General features: G+C 34.6%; 1 protein-coding gene across 3 annotated transcripts in view; it reads right to left on the bottom strand.

The window, feature by feature from the left end:
* ANKIB1 (ankyrin repeat and IBR domain containing 1) overlaps positions 1-23,221 on the bottom strand; it is a 65,556-nt gene that overhangs the window by 8,539 nt on the left and 33,796 nt on the right. For all 3 annotated transcript variants that reach the window (XM_039357690.1, XM_039357688.1, XM_039357689.1), the window contains exons 6-17: positions 22,888-23,096; positions 20,218-20,306; positions 19,404-19,548; positions 17,847-18,013; positions 13,919-14,007; positions 12,732-12,862; positions 12,260-12,394; positions 11,019-11,105; positions 10,855-10,921; positions 9,706-9,851; positions 7,190-7,368; positions 5,341-5,392 (exon numbers count right to left, since the gene is read on the bottom strand). In XM_039357690.1, coding sequence (XP_039213624.1) covers positions 5,341-5,392; positions 7,190-7,368; positions 9,706-9,851; positions 10,855-10,921; positions 11,019-11,105; positions 12,260-12,394; positions 12,732-12,862; positions 13,919-14,007; positions 17,847-18,013; positions 19,404-19,548; positions 20,218-20,306; positions 22,888-23,096 — 1,496 coding nt within the window. The remainder of the gene's footprint in view (positions 1-5,340; positions 5,393-7,189; positions 7,369-9,705; positions 9,852-10,854; positions 10,922-11,018; positions 11,106-12,259; positions 12,395-12,731; positions 12,863-13,918; positions 14,008-17,846; positions 18,014-19,403; positions 19,549-20,217; positions 20,307-22,887; positions 23,097-23,221) is intronic.

The raw sequence follows: 23,221 nt of genomic DNA, 5'->3' as shown, positions 1-23,221 counted from the left end.
GTATGATGAACTCGTTCATATAAATGATGGTGCTAATTGTAAGGCACAGATCAAAAACAAAATGCTAAAGATAAAAGGGCATAGTCAACTATGCTTTTACACATGTGAATAATGCTCCTGCATAGTAATTGTGTCAGAGTTGCAGCAGTCTTTTTTGCTGGAAGCACTCACCACCAAATGGATACACTTGATCATAGTTTCCACCTGTTCCTTTAATTTCCCAAAATTGGCTCAGCCCTTGAAAAAAAATGAGTCCTTATGAGATGTCAGGAGAGGAGATTATAGCTGAATGATTCCAGAGATGGCTATCTGAAGAACTACAGTCAGAGGTAAGCAATCTGTATTTTTAATCCATAGTCTCTGTGGTTCTTTTGTAAAGATAAGTAACAAGCTTACATTAACAGAGATACGAGAATATGCTCAAACACATAAGTACAAAAGAACACTACTTTCTCAAATTTTTTTCTGTAATTTTTTTGGCAATAATATTGAATGAAAAATGTAGCAGTTATTTACATAAGCCCAATGAAAAGAAAATAACTTTGGAAAAACTTTCTACAAGAAGATCTCTGCTTGCAAGGTAGCAGATACTCATTTTGCAAAATTGAGAAGTAAGATTAGCCAACTTTGATAGCATATGAATAACCAAAGCAATACAATCCACACAAAAATCTAATGTTCTACAAATATCTAGGATCTGATGTAAAAGAAAATGAAGCAGGTAAGACAAGTAGCTGATAGAAAGCAGAAACAAATTTGTGAAGAAACATTATATAAAACCAATGTTTAGTTCTTGTAGTGGTAGAAATAGGGATGATCAATTCACAAGGGCACACAACCAAATAGCCACCTTACTATCACCATGTAACTTTTAATAAAAGATTCTTGAAAAGTAAGCGAAATTAAATATTGAAATATAGACTGTAGAAAATAATTCACAGGTCCTAATAAGATCAGAAGTAGACTAACTCATCCAGTTGGCTACATATGAGTAATGGGTCCTTTTAAGCTAAAGCCAGGATTTTCATCACTTTCTTTGAAAAGAAATTGGTGGAATACTTCACTAATACTAAAGGGAATGATCTTTTGAGATAACATACTAAAATTCTGATATTCAGTAAGAACATCTAATTTTTGCAGCAATTGAAAAGTTGTATGTGCCATTCCATGAAATATCTGACTAACATCAACTCTTGGGATTCTGAGAAATAACTTTAAATGCTAAAAGTGGCCATCACTGTTAAAACCACAGGAGGACGAAGCCTTGCATTTTAAGGGTAAACCAAATCTAGCCTATTCTCTGGTATATCCATACAGTTTAAAATATAGAACAAGAGCTATTTTATTATTTATTTCCTTTCTTTACAAGAATGCCACTTAGATTTTATCAGTTGCTTCTCTAAATGCAGTGAAAATAAATCCTTGGAATGCAATAAAATTAATCTCCTAGAATTGGGGGAAAGTACTGGAAAATGAGATTGCTGATGATTTGACCACCAGAACCAGAGATCATTTAAAAACATCATCCTTGGGACAAGCTTAGAAATGCTCAATTCCAGAATGGTCTCTCCCAACTGGATAGAATGTCTGAGAAGAATATTAAAATTAATTCAAGGCAAATTGATTTGATGGACAATTTAGGGCTTATTGATATATACAGACAGAATCAGCAATTCAAGAAAATATACCTCCTTTTTCTGAAAAACAGGATGCTTTTCCAGGATAGATATGATTTGGATTTTGAAGAATCTGACTACTATACTAAGGTTTCTAAAGTAGGGATACAACCAAGACTTTTTCAGATCATAATCCTGTAAGTTTGTGGGAAAAAAAATCCAGTTCTTAAGTTTCACAGAAATAAGAAATAGTGGATGATTTAAATATTATATATATATATATAATTTAAATAATTTAAATAAAAATACTGATTTAAGAATTGTTTGGGACACAAGTAAAACTTTTATCAGAAGTTATTTTAGACAATATAATAGACAAAATAATAAAAGAAGAGGCAGAAGAAAGCATAAGCTATTTTGGATGATATAAAGAGACAAGAAAAATTAAATAAATTTCCACTCAAGGCAAGTATGTCTTAACAAAATAAAACTTCTAAGTTATATTAAGAGTTAGAGAAATGGAAATAAAAATGAACTATGTAAAGCAATAAAACCCTTGAGTTTGCAAACAAACCAGGGAAATGGCTGACATATAAATTACAAGAAAATAATGTTGTAATTTCAAATGGAAGATACTGTATTAATGGATAGCATAACAATACAGAAGCATTTCATCAATATTATTTCATCTTGTATAATGCAAGTAACATATCTCTGGAGAACATAGATGTAGTCCTAAAAAACAAAATTTACTGAGGATTACAGAAGAACAGAAACAAATTATGAATGGATCTATAACAATAAGGGAAGCTACAAAAAAGATTAGCAGAAAAGGTGCCTGGATTGGATGGATTAGTAGGTTCTTATTATAAATGTTTTGAGAATGAACTTTTACAACCTTTACAAAATACAATGAATATCCAACAGGGAACAAAAACAATAGAAAGTTGGAAAGAGGCTAATATGGTAGTAATACCTAAAGAGGAACAAAATTTGGCTTTAACAAGGGTTGATATAATTAATGAATAATGACTAAAAGTTGTTTAAAACAATTCTGACTGATAGATTAAAAGTAATTTTTGTGAAATTTATTCATGAGGACCAATATGGATTTTTACCTAAAATACAGTTAAAGGACAATACTAGAAATGTGTTGGCGATTTTGAAATATTTGGCATAACATAATGAAAAATAAGCCACTTGATTTTCTTAAATGTGTAGTAGTCCTTGGATCGGACCTTCTTGTTCAAAGTTTCAGAATAATTTGAACATGGCTTTCTTGCTCAAAGTTTTGTAAGATAATGAACCTTGGAAAGAACTTTATAAAATGGGTAAGATTGATTTATACTTCACAGGAAGCATGAATAATTGTTAACGGATATCAAACAAAGGACACAGAAAGGAACAGGGCAGGGATTCCCACTGTCTATCTTGTTTATTTTGGTTTTTGAAATACTGAATTATAAGACAGGATAAGAGATTGAGGGAGTAAATTTTTAAAAAAAAAATCCTTACAAGTTCTGCAGGTTACTTTGTGTTGGTTTTGGAAGTCTTCTTAGCAGCATTCATCAGACAAAATTGTCTAGAATGCATAAAGGCACTTCAAAATTACATTGGAAATGTGAACAGTAACAAGAACATTTCATCATACTTGGTGGATATGTAGAAAATTTTGGATTCAAATACACTGATTCAGAGGATTTTAAGGGACAATTGAGACCAGAAATTTTTATTTTGGAATTGATGAACAAAGATTGGAAAAAGGTCTCAGAACTTGGTTTTTTTCTAATATGATAAGTACAGCCAGATTATTGTACTGTATTTATAGTTTTAGCAATACCTACAATGGAAGATTGGTTTATGAAGATGATGAAGATGCTCAGATGGCCAAACTGATTTACTTGATTAAGGAAAGGATATTATGTTTACTGTTGACCGGAAATCCTTTATGGACTTTTTGCATATAACAGAAAAAATGAACTTATGGTTTATGGTTTTGATGATTAGATATGAAATTATAGAAAGAGAGTCAAGTTGAGGATTTAAAAAAAGAGGTAAATTTATAAATTGTACTTATAACTGCTGTAAAGAAGATTGAATCCACATCTTATCATTTTTCTTTCTTTTCTATTTCCCCCCATTTCTTTCACTTTTAGTTTTTCTTTGATTTCTTTTTTCTTTCTTATGTATATTAGTTAGTATCAGTTTTTATCTTCATTTTTAAAATTTTAAATAAAATTATGAAAAATAAAGAAATGCTCAGTTCCAAAATAAATAATATCATCTCCAGAGAAAAGGTTGCCATAATCATCATCCATCCCTATTTTCAGACATACAATTCCTTCAAGCTTGTTTAATGAAGCAATGGCAATGTATATAAGACAGACGAGACAAAGAGACTGTCTATAGTCAGAATACTTCCTGAAGGCTACTTTATATGACACAAACTCTATTTCTTGAATGGTGTAGGGTGGAATGGAGTTAAGTTCAAAGTTGCATGCAGAGTAGACAATACATTTTTAAAAAGAAAATTTTTAAAAAGATGCAACTAAAAAAAACCTGTACAATTGTCATCCACAAAGGAAAACAAGAGGAAACAAATGTTCTCTGAGAAGAATATCCAGATGCAATTGCTTATTTTGCAGTAAAAAAGGAACTGCCCAGAGATGGGTAGAAACTACAGTCAGGAATATACATGCTGGGATAAAGATACTCCTGCCAAAAGATCTTCCACAGCACTAGATGTTTCCTGTATTTCAATTTTTTTTTTAGTTTATCTGAATATAATACAAAATACAAAAGAAATAACAGGAAAACAAGGGAGGGAAAAGGGAAGGGAGTAAAGTGTAGGGCAGAGGGAAAAAAAGAAAGAAAAGGCATTGATTTTCTGCCTAGATGTTTCCAACATGAACTCTGTGCAGGAGCATCAACTTTATGGGCAAGATACCAAGAGCAGAAAAAAAAAAAAGATAAATATCTTGGCCATCACACGACAGATGTAAAAAATATGTTTCTATGATACAAAAAGCAAATTGAACTTCTGGTAATCTGGTACAATGTTACATCTAGCTTTTTTGTTTGTGATCCAATGCCTGTGCAGAAAAATAGTTAAAACTTGTCTTACAGTAACATATTTGCACTCATTCAAAGGGAAGATTTTTAAATACTTATAACTTAAGACTGTAGTCAAATAAGAAGCATTAAAAAGAAAAAAAAATGAAAAATTATGTACCAATAGTATAGCTACATAGTAAACTCAATTCAGGAGCCAGCTTGGTAAGTGATTGTTGTTTTGTGGTACACCGTTGGCAAGGTTGCTGTGCCATGACAACCTTAAGTGCAGCTTTCATTTTCTAACAATCAGAAGCAAGTAGTGAACTTCATTTGCAAGGGATGGAACACAATTGCTCTCATTTGTTTAACTAAGTTCAAAATTTTATTTCAGTTGTGACAATTATCACCATTTGCCCTGCCAGAGTTCAAGTAGACCTTGAGAAACTGGAAGACCAGGGTGCCCGATCAAACCCTTAAGGATAGAAATTCACTGCTGGATAGAAAAAAAAACATCTTGCATTGTAAATCTACAAAAAATAGAAAGCCTATCCACACCTTGCAAACTTTTATACAATTTGCAACAACATTGGGAAGCTATTCATGCAAAGTGAAATTCCTTAATCATTTCTGTAATAAGCAAATTTATATAACTAAAAATGACAAAAATTACCTCAGGGGATGCAAATCCTAAATATTCCCAATCCCATGTTCCACCAGCAAAGCTATAAATTAAACATACTTTGTTATTGGAGAACAGAATTAATTATGAACAACTTCCCTTTAACCAGACAATTGAAAAATTATTTGCTAATTAGCTATTTATATAATTTTAATAGCATTAACAAGCCAAGAAAATTAAAAATTGCTCAAGATTTCAAATTATCAATCTAAACATTCATTCATTGTATGGACACAAAAACATCCCACTCAATCCAATTCCACCAACTTCTTTATTTGAAGCATGGGTAGCCAGTGCTAAGGCTACTTCCTAGGCTAATAACTGCAACATTTTAATTTATTTATTTATAATTTCAACCCTCTTGGATACCACTAATAAAGACTCTGGGTAGCTAGCAAGGATTAGAATAGTAGAACAGTTAAAACAAAATTCTCAAGATGTGGGAGAGGAGGAAATGGAACCAAACAATTCAGTAACATCAGCCTTACATCCTGCTTTCTTGAAGGCAAACAAGGTCAAGGATCTGTGGATCTTGGAGGAAATTTTCTGCTAATGCCTCAGGAAAAGGTATACCATACATAAATATTAGAATGGACAATAACTACTTTGAGAACCTGATAGTCTAATGCAATATTTGAATCAGAAACATTAAAAATTATAATTCAACCTTCTATGCCTTGTGCTGAAAATGAGTGGTTGAAGTAATATTTTCTTCTCTGAAGCAGTTCAAGAGAGCCTACTAACCTTGTTAGAAACATTTTCATGTTTTTTCCTGTCATGATGATTAATTTTCACGTATAATTCTATTTTCAAGGTACTACCTTCTCATTTATTTAATTTATTTATATAGCTGCCCATCTCACATATCTGACTCTAGGCAGCTTACCATAAAATAAATAAGAATGCATAAAATATGCAATATAGAAAGTTTTCCTTCTCCTATAAATAATATTTGATATAAAATATTTGATTTAATATGAATATTTACTACGACAATAAACTTTATTTACTAAATGTATATACTGTCCACTTCATATATATGAATTTGGGCAGCCCACATTTAAAACAGAGTGAAAACCAACTAGAGTTAAAATAGCAAAAATGTTATCAAAATAGCATCTGAAAAGGCATACAAACATTCAAACAAGCCATAACACAAGTTCACCTGTGCTATCAGGGCCCCAGGCTCTATGACAAAACTAGGTTTTAACGACCTGTGAGATATCAGCAGGGTTAGGGCAATTAATAAGTTAATCAGACTATCTAGCATATTTATCAAATACCACAGAGCTCTAATTCCTAGTATTATCATGATTCTGTACTCAGAAAAAAGGCAACAAATAAAATTCTGTGTTTCATAACACAACACATATATACAGAGGCATTTCCACATACATTTTACTTCAAAGTTCCTAAGGAACAATTCTGCACTGTCACCCCTAGTAAAATGGAACATGTATAACTCTTCTCCTTATTTTAATTTTAGTCACAAGCACCAATGCACTCCATGACTTAAAATAATTAAGCAATGAATGATTAAACCAACATTGAAAATTTTTTAAAAATGAATTATTTAAAGCAAACCTGTGAGAGCTATTTATTCTATTTTTCTAAGTCATGGATAGGCAGCCTGACCTTTCCAGATGTTTTATACTTCAACTCACATCAACTCAGCTAGCATTGGCAATATTAAGAGAATATAAGAAGTCCAAAACAACTGGACATCATCAGTTTACTATACCTTACTCTCAGCAAACAAGGTTGTAAGACAGGCTTACCATACTTGGTACTTACAAATTGTAGCTCTTTTGGGATGCAAATCTCTATTTTATGGGATTACCTGCGCCTTGGAGCTTCTGGAGAATCAGCAGGAGCAACCCCACGGGCTACAGAGGCTAAGAACTCTTGCCTCTTCTGTTGAACAAGGCAAGCTGCCCGGATGATTTTATGGCGAGGAGTACGAAGATAAGGTCTGTTCACTTTTTGAGCAAGATCTTCTGTAACCATTTCAAGGTCTGTCTATAATAGAAAATAGTATCTATAACCAACACTTTACAAGGTGAATAATGGTGCAATTTCCAGCAAATATATGCCATAAAAATGCCTGCTAAATAATCATTAATGAAGACAGATACAAATAAATGCATTCCTCATTATAATGGTCAGGGATACATCTAAAATTAATATGGGTCCAGTGAAAAGTGGAGGTTTCAATGACATTATTTTATAACTAGGTAATCCACTTAAGCAGAAAGTATTACAACAATACAAGAATGCACTTTTTACTATACCAATAAAAGAATAGGAACTCCTTTGAGTCTTAAGATTGGCAGACAACATAGCAAGAGTCTAATAAGTGTAATCCCTTTGAAACATTTTTAAAAGCCACTTATTTCTAAAAAATGCACTTCAAAAACTTCTATAAGAAAGAAGAATATCCATTTAATGTGGATTAAAATTTATTAATGCAATTTACAAAACATAATACAGGCAAAAATTCAGTAAAATGACTGGTTCAATCTATTAAAGATTGAACCAGCTGAGAATTATAAAATTATACCAGCTGAAAAGAGCTGGTTACTGAACTGTAACGTTTGCACATTTATGAATGTGCATATCTGGGTTCTGTGTTAGATTCATATTTAGCTAGGTTATTAAGTCCGTTCATAAAAATAAATCTATGAGATAGGCTGGGCTAAGAAAATGGGGCTGATTCAAGCTTATCTGGTGAATTAGTGTGGGTGAAGTTAGATTTGAACCTGTTTCATAATGTTCCTAGGGCCTAGGCATGTATGGTGAACTTGTGACATGCCATTATGTTTTGGGTAACATGCCAGCATTCCCAACACCCAATAACTATTCTCAAAAACATGCCCTGTTCTTGTACAATTTTTGCAGGTTGCACAAAAATGTTCTTGTATGGCCTCCAGATCCCCTGGAAACCATACCAGAAGCTTCAAAAATTGTGTAAGAATGGGATGTATTTTTGCATGATTTTCAGAAACTGCATAGGCTATAGAACATCATTCTTCAAAGCCACCTTAAGATCAAAGGCCTCATGTGACCCAAAGCAGTCTTGAATAAGCCACAGGAGTCCTGGGAAGTAATGGGTTATAGGGGCAATCCCACCATTCCCAAGGCTGGTGTACTTTGGGAACGATGTGAGGCCGCTTTTCTGGGAGGCACTGGGGCTGAAGTTAAGTCATGGGTGTCTACTTCAGGCTCATCTTTGACCCTGCTGCCAAGTGCCACAGTTCAGGGTGACTTAGAGTGGAGATGGGGGAGATAAGAAAATTGTTTCTGTCTTGTTCAGAGGGATGAGTGTGATACACTAGCAGGGTCAAATCTAAATTTTTGATGCATTGAGCCCAAAAGGTTGGCCATCATTGTCCTAATCCAACTTCTTAACAATTACACTGTATTGATAAGAATAAAACATAATAAAATTGGATTCAATGGAGTCTTCATATAGTGCCTTGGACAAGCAAAGTTTTTATTTTTCGCTATTAAAGTTGTTTTTATATTATATTTCTATAATGCCAAAGCAAGGTCAGTTTTTCTACCTATAGAACTGACAAAATATTTGCAATAATAATCAAAACACTAGCAGTAAATAAGCTAAACGTGTTTGTAAGGCACAACTAGTTTATAAAGTCATGCCTTGAGGAGTGTGGGATGGGGTGCAGAATGCCTAGCCAATTCAACTGTCTGAGGTCAGAGTCTTCCTATCAAGCAACTAGTTAAGGTTAGTGGTGAAGACCCAAGCAGCGCTGAAGCATTATCTTCCTATGTGATTTTTTATTATGAGATGGTAGAACAGCTGGGAGAAGTCATAACTGGTAGCAGAGAGCATGAATAGGTCAGGATACGTTTTGGAAAGCTAGTGTAGTAATGAGGGCTCAAAGCAATGCTTTAAAAGCTGCATGGAATGATTTATTTGGTCAAGGCTGCATAGTAATACCTGTTTGTGTAGATATACTCTTACAAACAAAACCCAAAACTATTTTCTAAAAGGTATTCAAAAGCTAATGCAGAGCTAGAATTATTGGCCATGCCTATAATATGATACAAAAATGCTAAAAGGGGAATAACAGATAAGGGTATTGCTATGGCAATCAGAAGAGTAATGAAGATTCTGTTGGGAGTTCTATTTCATACTGCACACAATATATTCCATGGGGTTGCGATGGGTCGGACATGACTTCACAACTAACAACAATAACATAGCGCACTTGCAAAAACAAAACAACATAGGAATTGCTATTTTCTGAGTTGGCTACGTAGGCACAGAATCACTTTGTCTGAATCTTGATAAAGAATTGTAGAACAAGAGCCACCACAAAATAATATATTTACCTGCATCAGTTCAAATATTTCTTTCTTTGTGCTTTTTGGCTCTAGAAAGAATCCATAAGGATAAGAACACTTCAGAATACGTCGAGTTTTGAGGAGTTCTTGTACTGCATCTTCAATGAATGTGGTATCAGGACAACTTCCTTCTGCTGCAAGAACATGTTTGGGTATTGCAAAAAACTACTTCAACAAGCATAAGATGTCTTCTGAATTAAACAAAAACTATTAATAATATATATAATTAGAATGGGTTCTCAGAGTTGACTTCAAATAAAAAAAAATACTTGCAAATGACTATATTCACTTTCGTATTGATGGTATTCTGCAATTGGTAAAATTAATTATGATAGCCATCCAAAGCAAACAGATATTTCAAGATATAAACATAACTGGTTTTCTGTGACTGAAAAGTGAACAATTCGTACAGTTATATAATGAATCTGAATTCAATGAAGAGACTTTTAAGTGGATAAATTTTAAATTTTAATTCTATTCTTAACAATGCTTTATTTCTTCATTCAAATATTTATAACTTTTTCTATAGCAATAAATGGCTGGCACAATATTAACAATTACTATATGAAACTGTAAACAACCTGCACAGAAACAGAGTAAGTTCTGACCAGTAGTCATTCAGACCAAAATTTTTGGTAAATATCCAAATTTTTTCTTGTAATTGAGAAGGAAACAACAGCACTGCAACTAAAAATGCCTTTCCTTATAGCCATACGTAATGTATAGCTGTGGTGAATACAAAAGAAAATCTACCTTATCTTAAAAAGGACAGAAGTATCTAGAGAACAATGTGTCCTTAAATATAAAAAGGGAGTATTTAGCTGGGCAAAAATATTTTGGGCTTTGTTCAGACTAAAGCATCAATTCAAAGAGAAATGCCGAAAATGCATCCACATGCATCCAATATACTAACGCTAGTATATTGTATATCAAAGAGAGATTTGGAATGAGATTTAGTTGTTATAATTTTGTTGCCGAGAATATGACATATTTTTAAATATGCCTAAAATGCTATGCTATATTTAATATAATGTATTAGATCATTAATCAAAAATAGTTGGCAAAAATAATTAAATTAATGCAACATTATTATTCTGAGTCCTAGACCATACTATAGAAAAAAACAAAGGCACCTACATCCACCAAGAGCTCTACTTAGCTGCTCCATCTTTTCTTTGGCTGTTTTGAGAAGGCGTTGTTCCAACTAAAAGAAAAGAAATAAAATGAAGAAAATATGAAAACTTCATATTTTGAACAAATAAAGTTGGAAAGTGATTTAACACAACTATTTGTAATCATACTTGATAGCTGAGCTCATGGTTTTTAAATCTTGTATAATAGTGCATAAATCTGTCAAGTTCTTGAAATCTTTTGTGTTTCTTTTCAGCCTGAAAAAAATATTTTAAAAAGGAAAAAATCTGATTTTAATTTCTCGTCATAAGTAAGACCAAGTATTCCACAATTCTTAAATTATGTACAATGGAAATATACTCTCATACAGTAACGAATATTGCACAAATAAATTAGTCATCTGAATTTAACAGACTAAATAGTGTATTTAAGAGTTTCAAAAAATTTATAACAATTTTGAATCAAAGAAACTCACGATGCACTGGCAGTGTTATATTAAATTAGAGTTTTAAAAGTCAAGCAAGGCCAAACATGTTGATTCTGTCTGGATACAATGCTCACTCCATTCTAAGATGAGATGGAATAGTGATTCGATAATGATTTCCTTAATTATAAAAGGAGTGTTCTAAAAAAAAGATCAGGTTAGGCCTCATCTACTTATTAACTAGAGATTCTGCCTGAATAGTTTACAAGAGGCACTTGCTGACTACAAAAACACAAGGTCTCTTTTTAATTCTGTAGTCCAATATAGTAGACCTAAAAACTGAAGCCTCCTCCATCTATTTTCTATATTGCCGCTTTCAATATAATGCAGATGGTAGGATATTTTAACAAACTCAAAATATATACCAACACTCCCTTGCTACAATTAATGAACTAAATTATTAAGGGGTTTTTAAAGTCAAAGTAATGCAACTATTACTATGAACCATTAAATCAAATTTGGTTGTTGGTAAAGGATATTCTGGCTTACATTTGAAACAGATTTTCAAAAACAATGATTCAGTTCCTCTCATCACAAGAAAGGCTTTAATCTTTTACTTGACATCTGTTTTTTATACCTTTAATTTTGAATACTGATAGAAAATTTGGCTGGCTTTCAATTACACTTGATTTTGACCTTTGCTTAAATTTCTGATATGCACAGAAGACATGGGTAAATAATGTTTATGAGGCTCATATTTTGGAAACAGATGAATGATGAATATTTAACTAACAAAAATACTTTTTAAGGTTAGATTTAACATCATCTTAGTTCAGCTGAACATGGTACTTTTACCTAATATTACATGTCTAGTTATGAGTCAATTACAGTTTAGCACAATGTATGAACCAGCCACTACATTCAAAACAAGAGAATAACTTATAATGATAATAATAATCTATTCCTGAAAATAAGTCATTTTCGTACCTCTGCTGTCATTTCTTTAGATTGTTCTTCTACATGTTGAATTACTTCATAGCGAGTACATCTATAATATCCTCCAGTAGAAGAACTATGTTTTTTCCATTCTTCAAGGCATATCCAACAGAAATCATATTTGCACTAGAAAGGGAAAAGATTTACATACAATATTCTGGTATATACTATACTACACTACAAATGGAATTGTATATGTGTTGATGTCTTTAGTAACATGCCTTTATCAATCCTTTAGCAAAGTCTAAAACTGATAAATTATTAACTAAAAATCATCTGGAATTATTATCTAGAATGTGATTTAGATAAATGTTGCTTTTTATAACAGCATACTACCCTAAAATATGGTTTGGCTGAACTGTGCCTGTCTTTCTGAAAACACTAAATATACCTTCTGGTTCTTTTTATTTTTCTTTAGACATTGGGACTAGGAGTGTCATTACCCTGGACAATATTTGTTCACCTTTGCACACTGCATGTGGTTGCATCCTTCATTTTTCTGAATGGGAGATTTACAATTGGCACATGGTTTGGAGTTTGTGAGTAACCATAAGCAGTTGGCAGCATCTTCATAAGCTTCACTAACTCCCACGACTTTGAAGAGGGAAACAAAAATATTAGGTGCATATAATGTTCATGTAATATTTTCTTAAAACAGAAGGTTCACTGCACTTCCTATTTTTTTAAGTTTGTAACCTAACATTAAAAAAGATCCATTTGTGGGACCATCCCTCAATGTTCAAAGGAACTTTGCATTTCAAAGATAAATCTAACACAGAATTTAATTGAACTTGAAAACCATTTGAGCTTATAATTTCATATTTATGTGACACTGACCGCAGGGGTCCTGCACTTCTCCCACTTCTCCCATCTGCCTATCTCTCCCCCCATCTTAGCTGCTCATCCAGTGCACCAACGAGTGCAAGGCTGCTGTGACACAGGAGGCCCAAGCCTACTCCCTACCCATTACATGCAAGAACCTATGCCAGTTACAAGGCCCAGCAGCATGCATAAACTGCTCCACTTACCCTTTCATTTATTTGCAGCTACTGGCAGATGCGTCCAGCCAATGCAAAGCATGGCCTTCCTACAAAGACTGTCTTGTGTCATACTGCAAGTGGACATCATAGTCATGATACTTTGGAAGATTCCTTTTCCAAGTCACGTGATTTGGAGGAGTCTTCCAAATGATTGTGAGAATGATGCCAGCTCTTGCGATCATTCAGAAGGCTAGAAAGAGGATCTTTCTGAGCAATCAGCTTTACTAGCTTTCTACATTTTCAAGGCTAGAAAGCTAGCAAAGACAAAAAAGGAGTCTTCCAAACAATTGCGAGAATGCTGCTTGCAGAATGATGAGATGGCCTCTGTAACAAGGCCAGGCCTCATGTCAGCAGGGTATGCTTGTCAGCAGCAACAACAAACTCCCTCCCGCCCAAAAATAAATGGAGCAATTTGTGCATACTACTGGGCCCTGCAACTGGTAGAAGACTCCCAGGCATGGCGGGATGGGGGGGAAGAGGTCCAGGCCTCCTGGTCCACAGTAGGTTTCTATGTACGGTACCAGTGGGTCCTGTAACCTGCATGAATCTTACAACATATTGCATACAGTTTCTATAAAATAAACAAAAAAGATACAATGGACATTCTTACGCTCTTCAGGTTTCATTTCTGTTATTTTCTGCAGCCAGTTTTTCCAAGTTTCACAATCACAAGGTTCATGAGCTTCACCTAAACACTCCCTAAAAATAAACAAAGGGTTAGAATAAGGGGAAAACTAAATTTCACATTAAAACAAATGAAACACTTACTACAGAATTTTTGAGAATAATTGTAAAAAACTGATTTTTTAAAATCTATTACCAAAGTTCATTAAGCTGGCCAGGTGTGAACTCACATACAAGAGCCCTGCATCTACAGAGTGTCCTGTCTAAAGCCCAAGAAGATTTAGGATGGGAATCCTGCCCCTACACAATGTATGTTTAGGCATTGCTCCCTTCATTTCTTTCACGCCTTTCATAAGAGGCGTGAAAATTGAGGTGCCTAACATTGAGATTTTCCTAAAGTCAAGAAAACTCTACAGTCTACACAGTGCTGTAAGCAACCCAAAAGATAAGAACTGAAATATGGCGTAGAAATGAACAAAGCTCTCTCTTGGACACAAATGAAGCCTAGTCAGAACAGAAGTTTACTTGCTTATATTTTATCTATTAGATATGCATTCTGTGTTTCCTCAAGACAGCTTACCTGGGAGGTCTCAATTTATTTTACCCCCATGACAATACTGTAAGACAGAATGGCTGAAACAGAAAGTGATTGGCCCAAAGCCAGTCAGTCAGATACCAAGGTTAATTATTGACTTGCATTTTAACTTCCTTGGTTCTAAGCTAATACCACTATAACACACTGCTTGTTAAAGACAGACCAAATATTAAATATCAGCTCTCAAATAACAGGCCAAATTTATATGACCTAGGTAGGATTCCCAAAATTATTCAAGGCAGTTATTCTTTCTATTTCATCCATCTGCTAGGGCATAATTTTATCTTTTTCTAAAATATTTGAAAATCAATTGAGAATTTTGATAATATTTCATATAAAGAGTTGCTCATTTGGTCAGGTACGGATTGGCAATTAAAGTCTTTTGATTTGTTAAGGCAAGAAAATATTTTACAATCATGGTTTCAATATTTACAAATAACGGAGAGATGGAGGATAGATAAGAAGGTGGGAATTACTTTAACAGATGAAAATTTGGTAATTCAGATTAAAGATCAGAAATTTGCTCATATCAAAAGAATTTATAATGAGTTAATAAAATTGGATTCTGAAACAGAGTTAGTAAAAGATTGTATGATCAAATGGGCTCAGAATATACAGGAACCGATCTTATTGGATTCCTGGAAGATAATTTGGGTTAGAAATGTTAAATTTACTCAGGCACAAAATTTAAGGGAAAATTTTTATAAAATGTTTTATAGATGGCATTTGGATCCTAAAAAGTTATCTTGTATGTATTCTAATTTGCAACCCAAATGTTGGAGATGTGGTTCCTTGGATGCAACTTATTTTCATGTTTGGTGGACTTGCAAAAATATTAAAGCTTTTTGGATTATGATTTGGTGGATCATTCAAAAGGTTTTTAAAAGGAAAATTAAATTTACTCCCCAATTATTTCTTTTGGGTATTTTTGTGGATTTTGATGTTAAAGAAACTATTTTAATGCTGAATTTAATAACAGCAGCAAGACTATTGGTGGGTCAGTATTGGAAAAAAGATTCTCTTCCTTCCTTAGAAGAATGGGTATTTAAGGTTTCTAATTTAGCAGAAATGGCTAAAATTTCTGCTTATTTAAAGGACCATTCACAAAAGAGATATGTTTCTGTATGGAGAAGATGGATAGAATATGTTCAGAAGTATGGAACAACAAAGTTTCATTTACTTTATGAATAATGGATTTTTATTAAATTATGAATTGAAGTTTGCAGAGAGTTAAGGGTTATTATGATTTTGGTTATTGGATAAGTAGTAAACTTAAGTTGATTATGTTTAGTTTTTTGTAACCCTGTACTGAGCTCTGGGAAGCCGGGGGGGGGGAAGGGGGTGGGGGGAGGGGAGAGTATGGGTAGAATGTTCAATAGTTCAGATAAGTAGGAATAGTTTTATATTTTTAAGATTTTTTTTTTTTGGGTGATAGAGGATTGCCCGGGCATTTTCCCCTAGACCGCATCCGATTGAGAAGAAGAGGAGAGGGATAAGTAAGTAGAAAGATGGAGGAGAGAGGGAGGAGAGGAGGAGAGTGAGGAAGAAGAAGGAAGGGGGAAGTAAAGAGATGAGAGGGGGATGCGGTTTGGGGGGAAATGGGTGAGCAATGCCGGAATTTGTGTGTTGTAATTTATCTTCTTATGTATCTGAATTTTATCTGATTGTAATGAAAATAAAATAATAAAATTTAATAAAAAAATATTTGAGAATTATATAAATGATACTTCTGAGCATTTGCAAAAAATAAACCCCTCTCCGCAATCTACATGCAGATTGGCATCATTTGCTATTTTTCAGGAGTGAGTGGGAAACTCCACAGAAAAAAAGCAGAGAGATAATTCTCCTTTTGCAAGTTTCAGCAACCACATCTTTTTGGAAGAGGAAGGAATACTTAAAAACTGGTTAAGCAGCAATATTATGACAACATATACACAGTAGGGCTATTTCCCCCCCTCTATCCTTATTCAAAATTCAATCTCACAGATCAGTTTAGGAAATTTTTTATGCATTATGAAAGAATAGCAGGTGCCTGATGGACAAAGAAATGTGACCATGGCTAGGAATACTCAGTCTTCTAGATACTAAAAATATGTATTGTTTGTTGCAACTACAATAATACAATCTTAATTTTCAACATCCTGGTTTTCAATATCAATTTACAGTAATATATATTCCTTACATCAGAGGTTGATAATATTCGGACATGCAGGTAGTCCTCAGTTAACAATGACAACTTAGACCAGAATTTCCATTGCTATGAGGTATGGTCGTAAAGTGTGACAGCATTAAATTAGCGATGATTATCCCAGCAACCCCAGCTGCCATTGTTAGGTGACAATTCTGGATGATTAAGTGGCTTTCAACAAGCAAAGTCAGTGGAAAAGTTAGGAAGTTCACAAGCAGGCAATTGGCTACTGAGTGCAGAAGAGTGTCGCAGAACACACACAAGGTGGGACTTGGGGAGGATGCTGTAGACAGGGACAACATAATGAGGCTTGGGTGGTTGCTCCAAAGTGCAAAGAACTAGTGTGGAGCAAAATAACTGGCTGCTATAGGGTGCAGAAGTGGATGGTGTAAGTGTACATGGAAGGCCAAAATGAGCTCAGTAGGGCTTGGGAAGATCCAGTGTGTTATGAGTGCGACAGGCTTGGGATTAGCTGCCCCAGAGTGTAGGATGGACTTGTGTGGTGCAAACATGATAGGGCTCAAGGTGGCTGCTGCAGGGTGTTGGAGGCTGTATGAGTGGCTGGTGGGGTGCAATGGACCTGTGGCCGGACTGGAGCTGGTTGCTGCATGGTGGAAGAAACTTACTCGAGTGACTTGCAACCTTCCCTGTCAGCTTCCCCATTGACTTTGCTTGTGGGAAACCAGCAAGGAAGGTCTCAATCGGGCAATTGTGTGACTGTAGGATACTGCAAGCATTGTAACTGCAAGCTGGTTGCCAAGTGCCCAGATCACAATCCTATGGCTGCTGGGATAGCCAGAACTTTGATGGAGAGTCATAAATACCACTCATTCAGCGCTGTTGTAACTTTGAACAAATAAGTGATTATTAATCAAGGACTATCTGCACTGAACATCCAATTAAAAAGACCACTAAAATCTGATAATTTTTTTATTCAACTATTGAACAATTTTAATTAAAAACATTTATTTAAATAAAATCAGAATGTTGGAGATATGTAAAAATATATTTACAAAACATGAATTATGTCAGCTCCCCCAAGTGTTAATTATTTTAATGCTTATGCATGGCTTTCAAAACTAGTCCAAACTTGCAGTAAAAATTCCAGGATCAAAATCAAACAAGCATTACCAGCAGAAAAGATGTCCTTTCCCACAATCCACAGCGGGGGCTCTTAATAACGGGAAACTAAGTGTTTCTGAACCAGTTGTATTAGATCCTTGTCTTGTTAGCCTGACTGCTCTTTCACAGGCTGGTGTAGGGCACCATTTAATAGAAGGATTATTTTCAACAAAGGCCTAAAAAGAAGATTTAAAAAATGGAACTGGAAATTAGTTTCCATTATGAACTAAATCTTTCTATAAAAAACTTATTCAGTTGTTGAAAAAGCTGAGTAGTCTGAAGCAGCTATATGGTTTAAAATAACTGTTAAGAATAAAAATATATCAAGCTAAATAACTTTACTGATTTTAAACACATGTCCCAAGAATTATGTAGTACAAACATTATGCATATTAAATTATTAATATAATTTAAAAACAAAACATTACAGTGATAGGAAACTTTGATAAGATTCACCTGAGAGCGAGCTACTGAGGACAGAGTAGGTCCTGTGTTTATTAAGTAAAACTGTAAAATACCAACATACTAAATTATTTATCGTTCTCAGTGAATGGCTGATTTAAATGCAATCAGTCAGTCAGTCAATCAACCAATAAAATAAATAATTGCAGTCAGACAAATTGTTCTCAGCTAATAACTTTCTAAATTACTCAATGGCTTGTCCAAAGTTTATAGCACATGTCAAACACAAGGCACACAGGCTGGATCTGGCCCGTGATGGGCCCAGATTTAGCCTGCCAGATCACCCTGGACATGACAAGGGACTGGCTCTGCTGGGCTGGCCCTCCAAATAGGAGGCAGAAGTGCGGGAGCTGCCTATCCTATCCCAGACACGGCAGCCATGGGCAAGCAAAGACAGATGGGGTGACAATGACAGGTTGAGCTACCTAGGCGTGGCTTGTGCACTCAGCTTTTGCCATCTAAACCCATCTTCCAGCGAGTGCCCCAGGAGTTCAAGGGCAAGGCTAGGTGCCTGCCACCCAGGGCCCCTGGTAACCCGTGCTGCCATCCGTGTGCTTCATAGCTACCTGAGAGGGTTGGCGAGGCTACTCTGGTGGATCAGGCCCTGGCGTCTGCCCTGATCCTGACCCCTTCTGCCAGAGACCCCTGGATCCCTCCTAGGCCCATGTGGCACTCACAGGCGCCCCCCAACGCAAGCAATGGTGAGTTGGCCATGCTCACCACAGCCACACTCACCCAGTAAGCTGTGACCATCCAGCCACACCCACCCAGTCATCTGTGACCACTCCGGCCATGCTCATCCAACCCCCTGAAGGCAACCACAATGCTGATGCGGGCCTCAATGAAATCAAGATTGACACCCCTGATTTATAGGATGCAAAACTCAAAGAGAACTTTAAAAAATATATATACATTCAATTATCAGAGTACTTTGGATCATGACTAAGTGAACATATAAATTATTTTCCAGCGTAGCAGTCAAATACTCTGATGTTTTTGTGGAGCAGCAATTATTTGCTTGCCTTTCTGAGAGATTTCTTGTCAATTTAGAATAATAAACTCAACCAGATGGTTAAACCACATTCTCATAATCACACAGTTTACCTTAATATCAAACTGTAGGTAGCGTTTATCCATCTCCTTGGAAACCACACTTTCTATTATCTCCACTGGAACAAGCTGAAAGCAATCATATGCTGGGCAAAATATATTGTGAGCTTCACCCTCTTGAATCTTCATATTCAAAAACCTATTAAATGTATATTAAGATTGAAAAACAAATATTAACTCCCTCAAAGATACAGAGCAAAATTAACTTTCAATAATAGTTTATCTATCAGGACTATCCAACAATTTGTAGTTAGACAAGTAGTTCCAAATGTTTTTTTCAACCATACTAGAGGTGGTCAATAAAATGAAGAATATACTTATAAAAGATTCACATGGCGTTGTTTTTACCATAGTAAACTTTCTATGTTTCAGTCTTATGAGAAAGTCTACAGCTTGGTGAAAGTCTCACTCACAAGCACAAAACTTTGATTTGATCTCCCTTCTCCCTTTCTTTTATTGTTTCACTTGCTTTATGGTGCATCTAATCTTTTCATCTTTAGAATAAGCCATCTTCTAGATGGTGATTAGCGAGCCTGGAAAAAACAGGCACCATCATTAATGGGGACGATTAGTTCTAGCAAACAAAAGCCAGATTGCAAAAAAGAAAAAAGAAAAAGAAAAGAAAGATAAATACACTCAGTATATTCTTAATTAATTACATTATCAAATTTTCTAAATTAATGTAAATGAATAGGATTTATTTCTGATGATAACTAGCATTTATCTATCAAAATTCTTTTAAAATATAAGATTTAGACTGTGGACCATCCAAAATAGTTTTTAATAAAGAAGTTAAATTTGTACTTACGCTTCCCAACACACTCTACAAAACTCATGCCCACAAGGCATATCTACTGGATCTTCAAAGATAGAAATATTACACATACAAATTTCACACTGCAGATAAAAAAAACAGTTTAAAATTAGTCTGTGTATTTAAGATGGTCTGTTCTGGTCCAAAGCCTTTTCTAATTGCTTCCATTTTATTAATTTCATTTACCTCCTACCCTTAGTCTGATGTTGCTGAAATGTGAGAGTAACAACATGTTGAGGTTATGGTGGTGGTGAAGAGATGTAGTTGATGAAGATAAAAGTAACAACTTATATTGATTGGTTCAAACATTTCTAGCATTTCAAAAGAGCAGTGAACAAAAACCATTCTGTAAAATGTTACTCTGTTTTTTAAGATGAACAATTAGACTTAACAAGGTTATATTTTCCAAGGCTTAGAAATTGCTATTCTAATTCAACTAAACTATCATTGTTCTATATTTCTGAATCCATGAATAGCCATTTTTACATTGGTTGAAAGAAGGCTTATTTATCAGTCTCACTGATAAATCAGATGTGCTATTCTTCCCTGAAGGAGAGAAATCTAATATAGACACTGCATCCACTGCTAACATTAAATTACCACATTACTGCCATGCTCTGTTTGTGAAGTAGCCTATCAAGGCAATATGTCCCCCGAATGTAGTAGCAAGGATTGTGAGTAATGCTTTTATTTAATGTCATCATCATCTCCCCCACAGCTTTATTAGTTACCCATTATTTTCCAGACTCTATTCCAAGTTGAGTAGGCTCTATAAAGCTTTCAATGGTTGGACCCAATTACTAGAACTGTGTACTCTGGTCTGTCTTGCACTCTTAAATGCTCAGTGAGTCACTTTTTCCAAGTCTTAATAATAGCAACCAACAATGCCTTTTCTTACAGATAGTCCTTGACGTATGACCACAATTGGGTCTGGAACTTCTGTTGCTAAGTAATGTATGAGTTGTGCCTGATTTTATGACTTTTTTTTTTTTTTGCTATGGTCATGCAGTCATTAATGAATGTGGCTTGCTCCACTGATTTTGCTTCTCAGAAGCCCCTGGGAAGATTGTAAATGGCAATCACTGACCCTGGGACGCCATAATCATTGTAAATAAGTGCCCGTTGTCAAGTGCCTGAATTTTGATCATGTGACTATAACAATGCAATGGCAATAAATGTGAGGACCAGGTTGCAAATCACTTTTTTCAGCAGTATCTAACTTTTTAAGAGTTATTCAATGAACTACCAGAATTGGAGCTCTCTGGAACAAGTACTTTTGAAATTAAGAGTATTTCCTTTTTGTTATGGTTTAAATGGGACAAGAGTACATAAGTCAAGACCATTTATACACAGGCCATTTATACATATTTAAATAGTGTTTATGTTTGACACTGATAAGGCAAATATGAAAAAACATGATTCCAGAACTCATTTTAAAATGGAAAGTGTGTGTGTAGTATTAAACAGGGACTGTTTTTCAAAGGGATTTTCCAATTATAATGAAAAACTTTGACATATTAAAAGTAGCATGCTCTTGCCGATATATGCAAGACGACATAGTAGTAGCCTTCCTCATCTACTGTACCAGAGTATTAGCAGACTGACTTTTAAAATTAGATAATAATTGCTGTAAGGTAAGAGGGAGACATAAAAAGAAAAGAAACAAGAAAATCTAAATATAATGAAGGAATTACATACAATAGAAACTAAAATTCAAATTTTCAATGGAACTAACAAGGACATTGTGTAAATTGTCAAATATCAGACCTCACTGCAAAACTACCAGAATGAAACAAAATATAGTACTTTTCTTTTCACAAAAAGAAGTAGTCAAAAAAGAGCATGAAATTAATATTAAAAGGAATTTCCATTGTTATGGTTTTCACCTTTTCTCTCTTAAAAGTACAGGCAGTCCTTAATTTACAACCACAATTGGAATTGGAATTTCCATTCTAAGGGCAGTCATAAAATGAGTTATCTCATAATGGGATCTGATTTTACAACTATGTTTGCCATGGTTGTTAAGCAAATCACATGGTTACTAAATGAATCACACATTAGTTAATCTGATTTCCCCAATGTCTTAAGCTGGTGGGAAGGGAAGGGAACATATGATTTAAACCTCTAATGATATCTGCATCTCAGCATAGAATTAGGAGTATTTGCTCACTACATCTCATGTGTTTGGTTCTGCATACAACGGTATTGCCTAAGCAGAACTAATAAAGCTGCAGTTTAATAGCTATTCTTTTTGGTCAAAGTGAGATTTCATTCTACTACCTAATATAAAAAAAATATTGTTGCAGCTACTTAAAAACATGACTGTGAGATATTTAACAACTTGGAAATGTAGCGTAATCATGTAATATTACTTGCACAAATAATATATTGTTGTACATTGAATGCTAGTGTGGTATACTAGTTAAAATGGTGGATGAAGAAGCAGGGAGACTGAAGTTCTTGTTCACCTCAGACACAGGTTACTAGACGACCCTGAGTCAGTCATGTTTTTCCAGCCCAATATACATTATTTTTGTAGGAACAAAAATAGAAGGAGAGAGAACTCTGACCACTGCCTTGAGCACCTATATAGAACAAAGGATACAAATCTAATAAATACAATATTGTATCATTCTAGAAAGTCATTTTAAGAATGAAACATACCATAGTTGTCTCAATGTCCCCTGGTGAGAGGCTAATTTCATCTGGAGAAGTAATAGAAGAACGAGTAGTCCGAGGAGTTCTTGGTGAAGGAAGTGTATCCCAGGCATTATATCCACTTGGGGGTGGTGTTGGCATTTGAACACCTGAACGCTGGCAGCAGTTTTCTGGATTAGTCATCCAAGCTTCCAGTAATTTTTCCCTGTCCCAATCTTAAATAAAAAGTGTCAAGAAAGTAAGATAAGCAATAATCTTTCAACAAAATGTCATAGAATTTTAAAGTATAGATGTTATAATTTTACACATACATACATGCATACACAGGCATATATAATTG

The sequence above is a fragment of the Crotalus tigris genome, unplaced genomic scaffold (assembly GCF_016545835.1).
Source record: "Crotalus tigris isolate CLP2741 ecotype Arizona unplaced genomic scaffold, ASM1654583v1 scf7180000018940.2059657, whole genome shotgun sequence".
Classification (NCBI taxonomy): domain Eukaryota; kingdom Metazoa; phylum Chordata; class Lepidosauria; order Squamata; family Viperidae; genus Crotalus; species Crotalus tigris.
The sequence above is the reverse complement of the archived record's forward strand: the minus strand, read 5'-3'. Positions and strand labels throughout refer to the sequence as shown.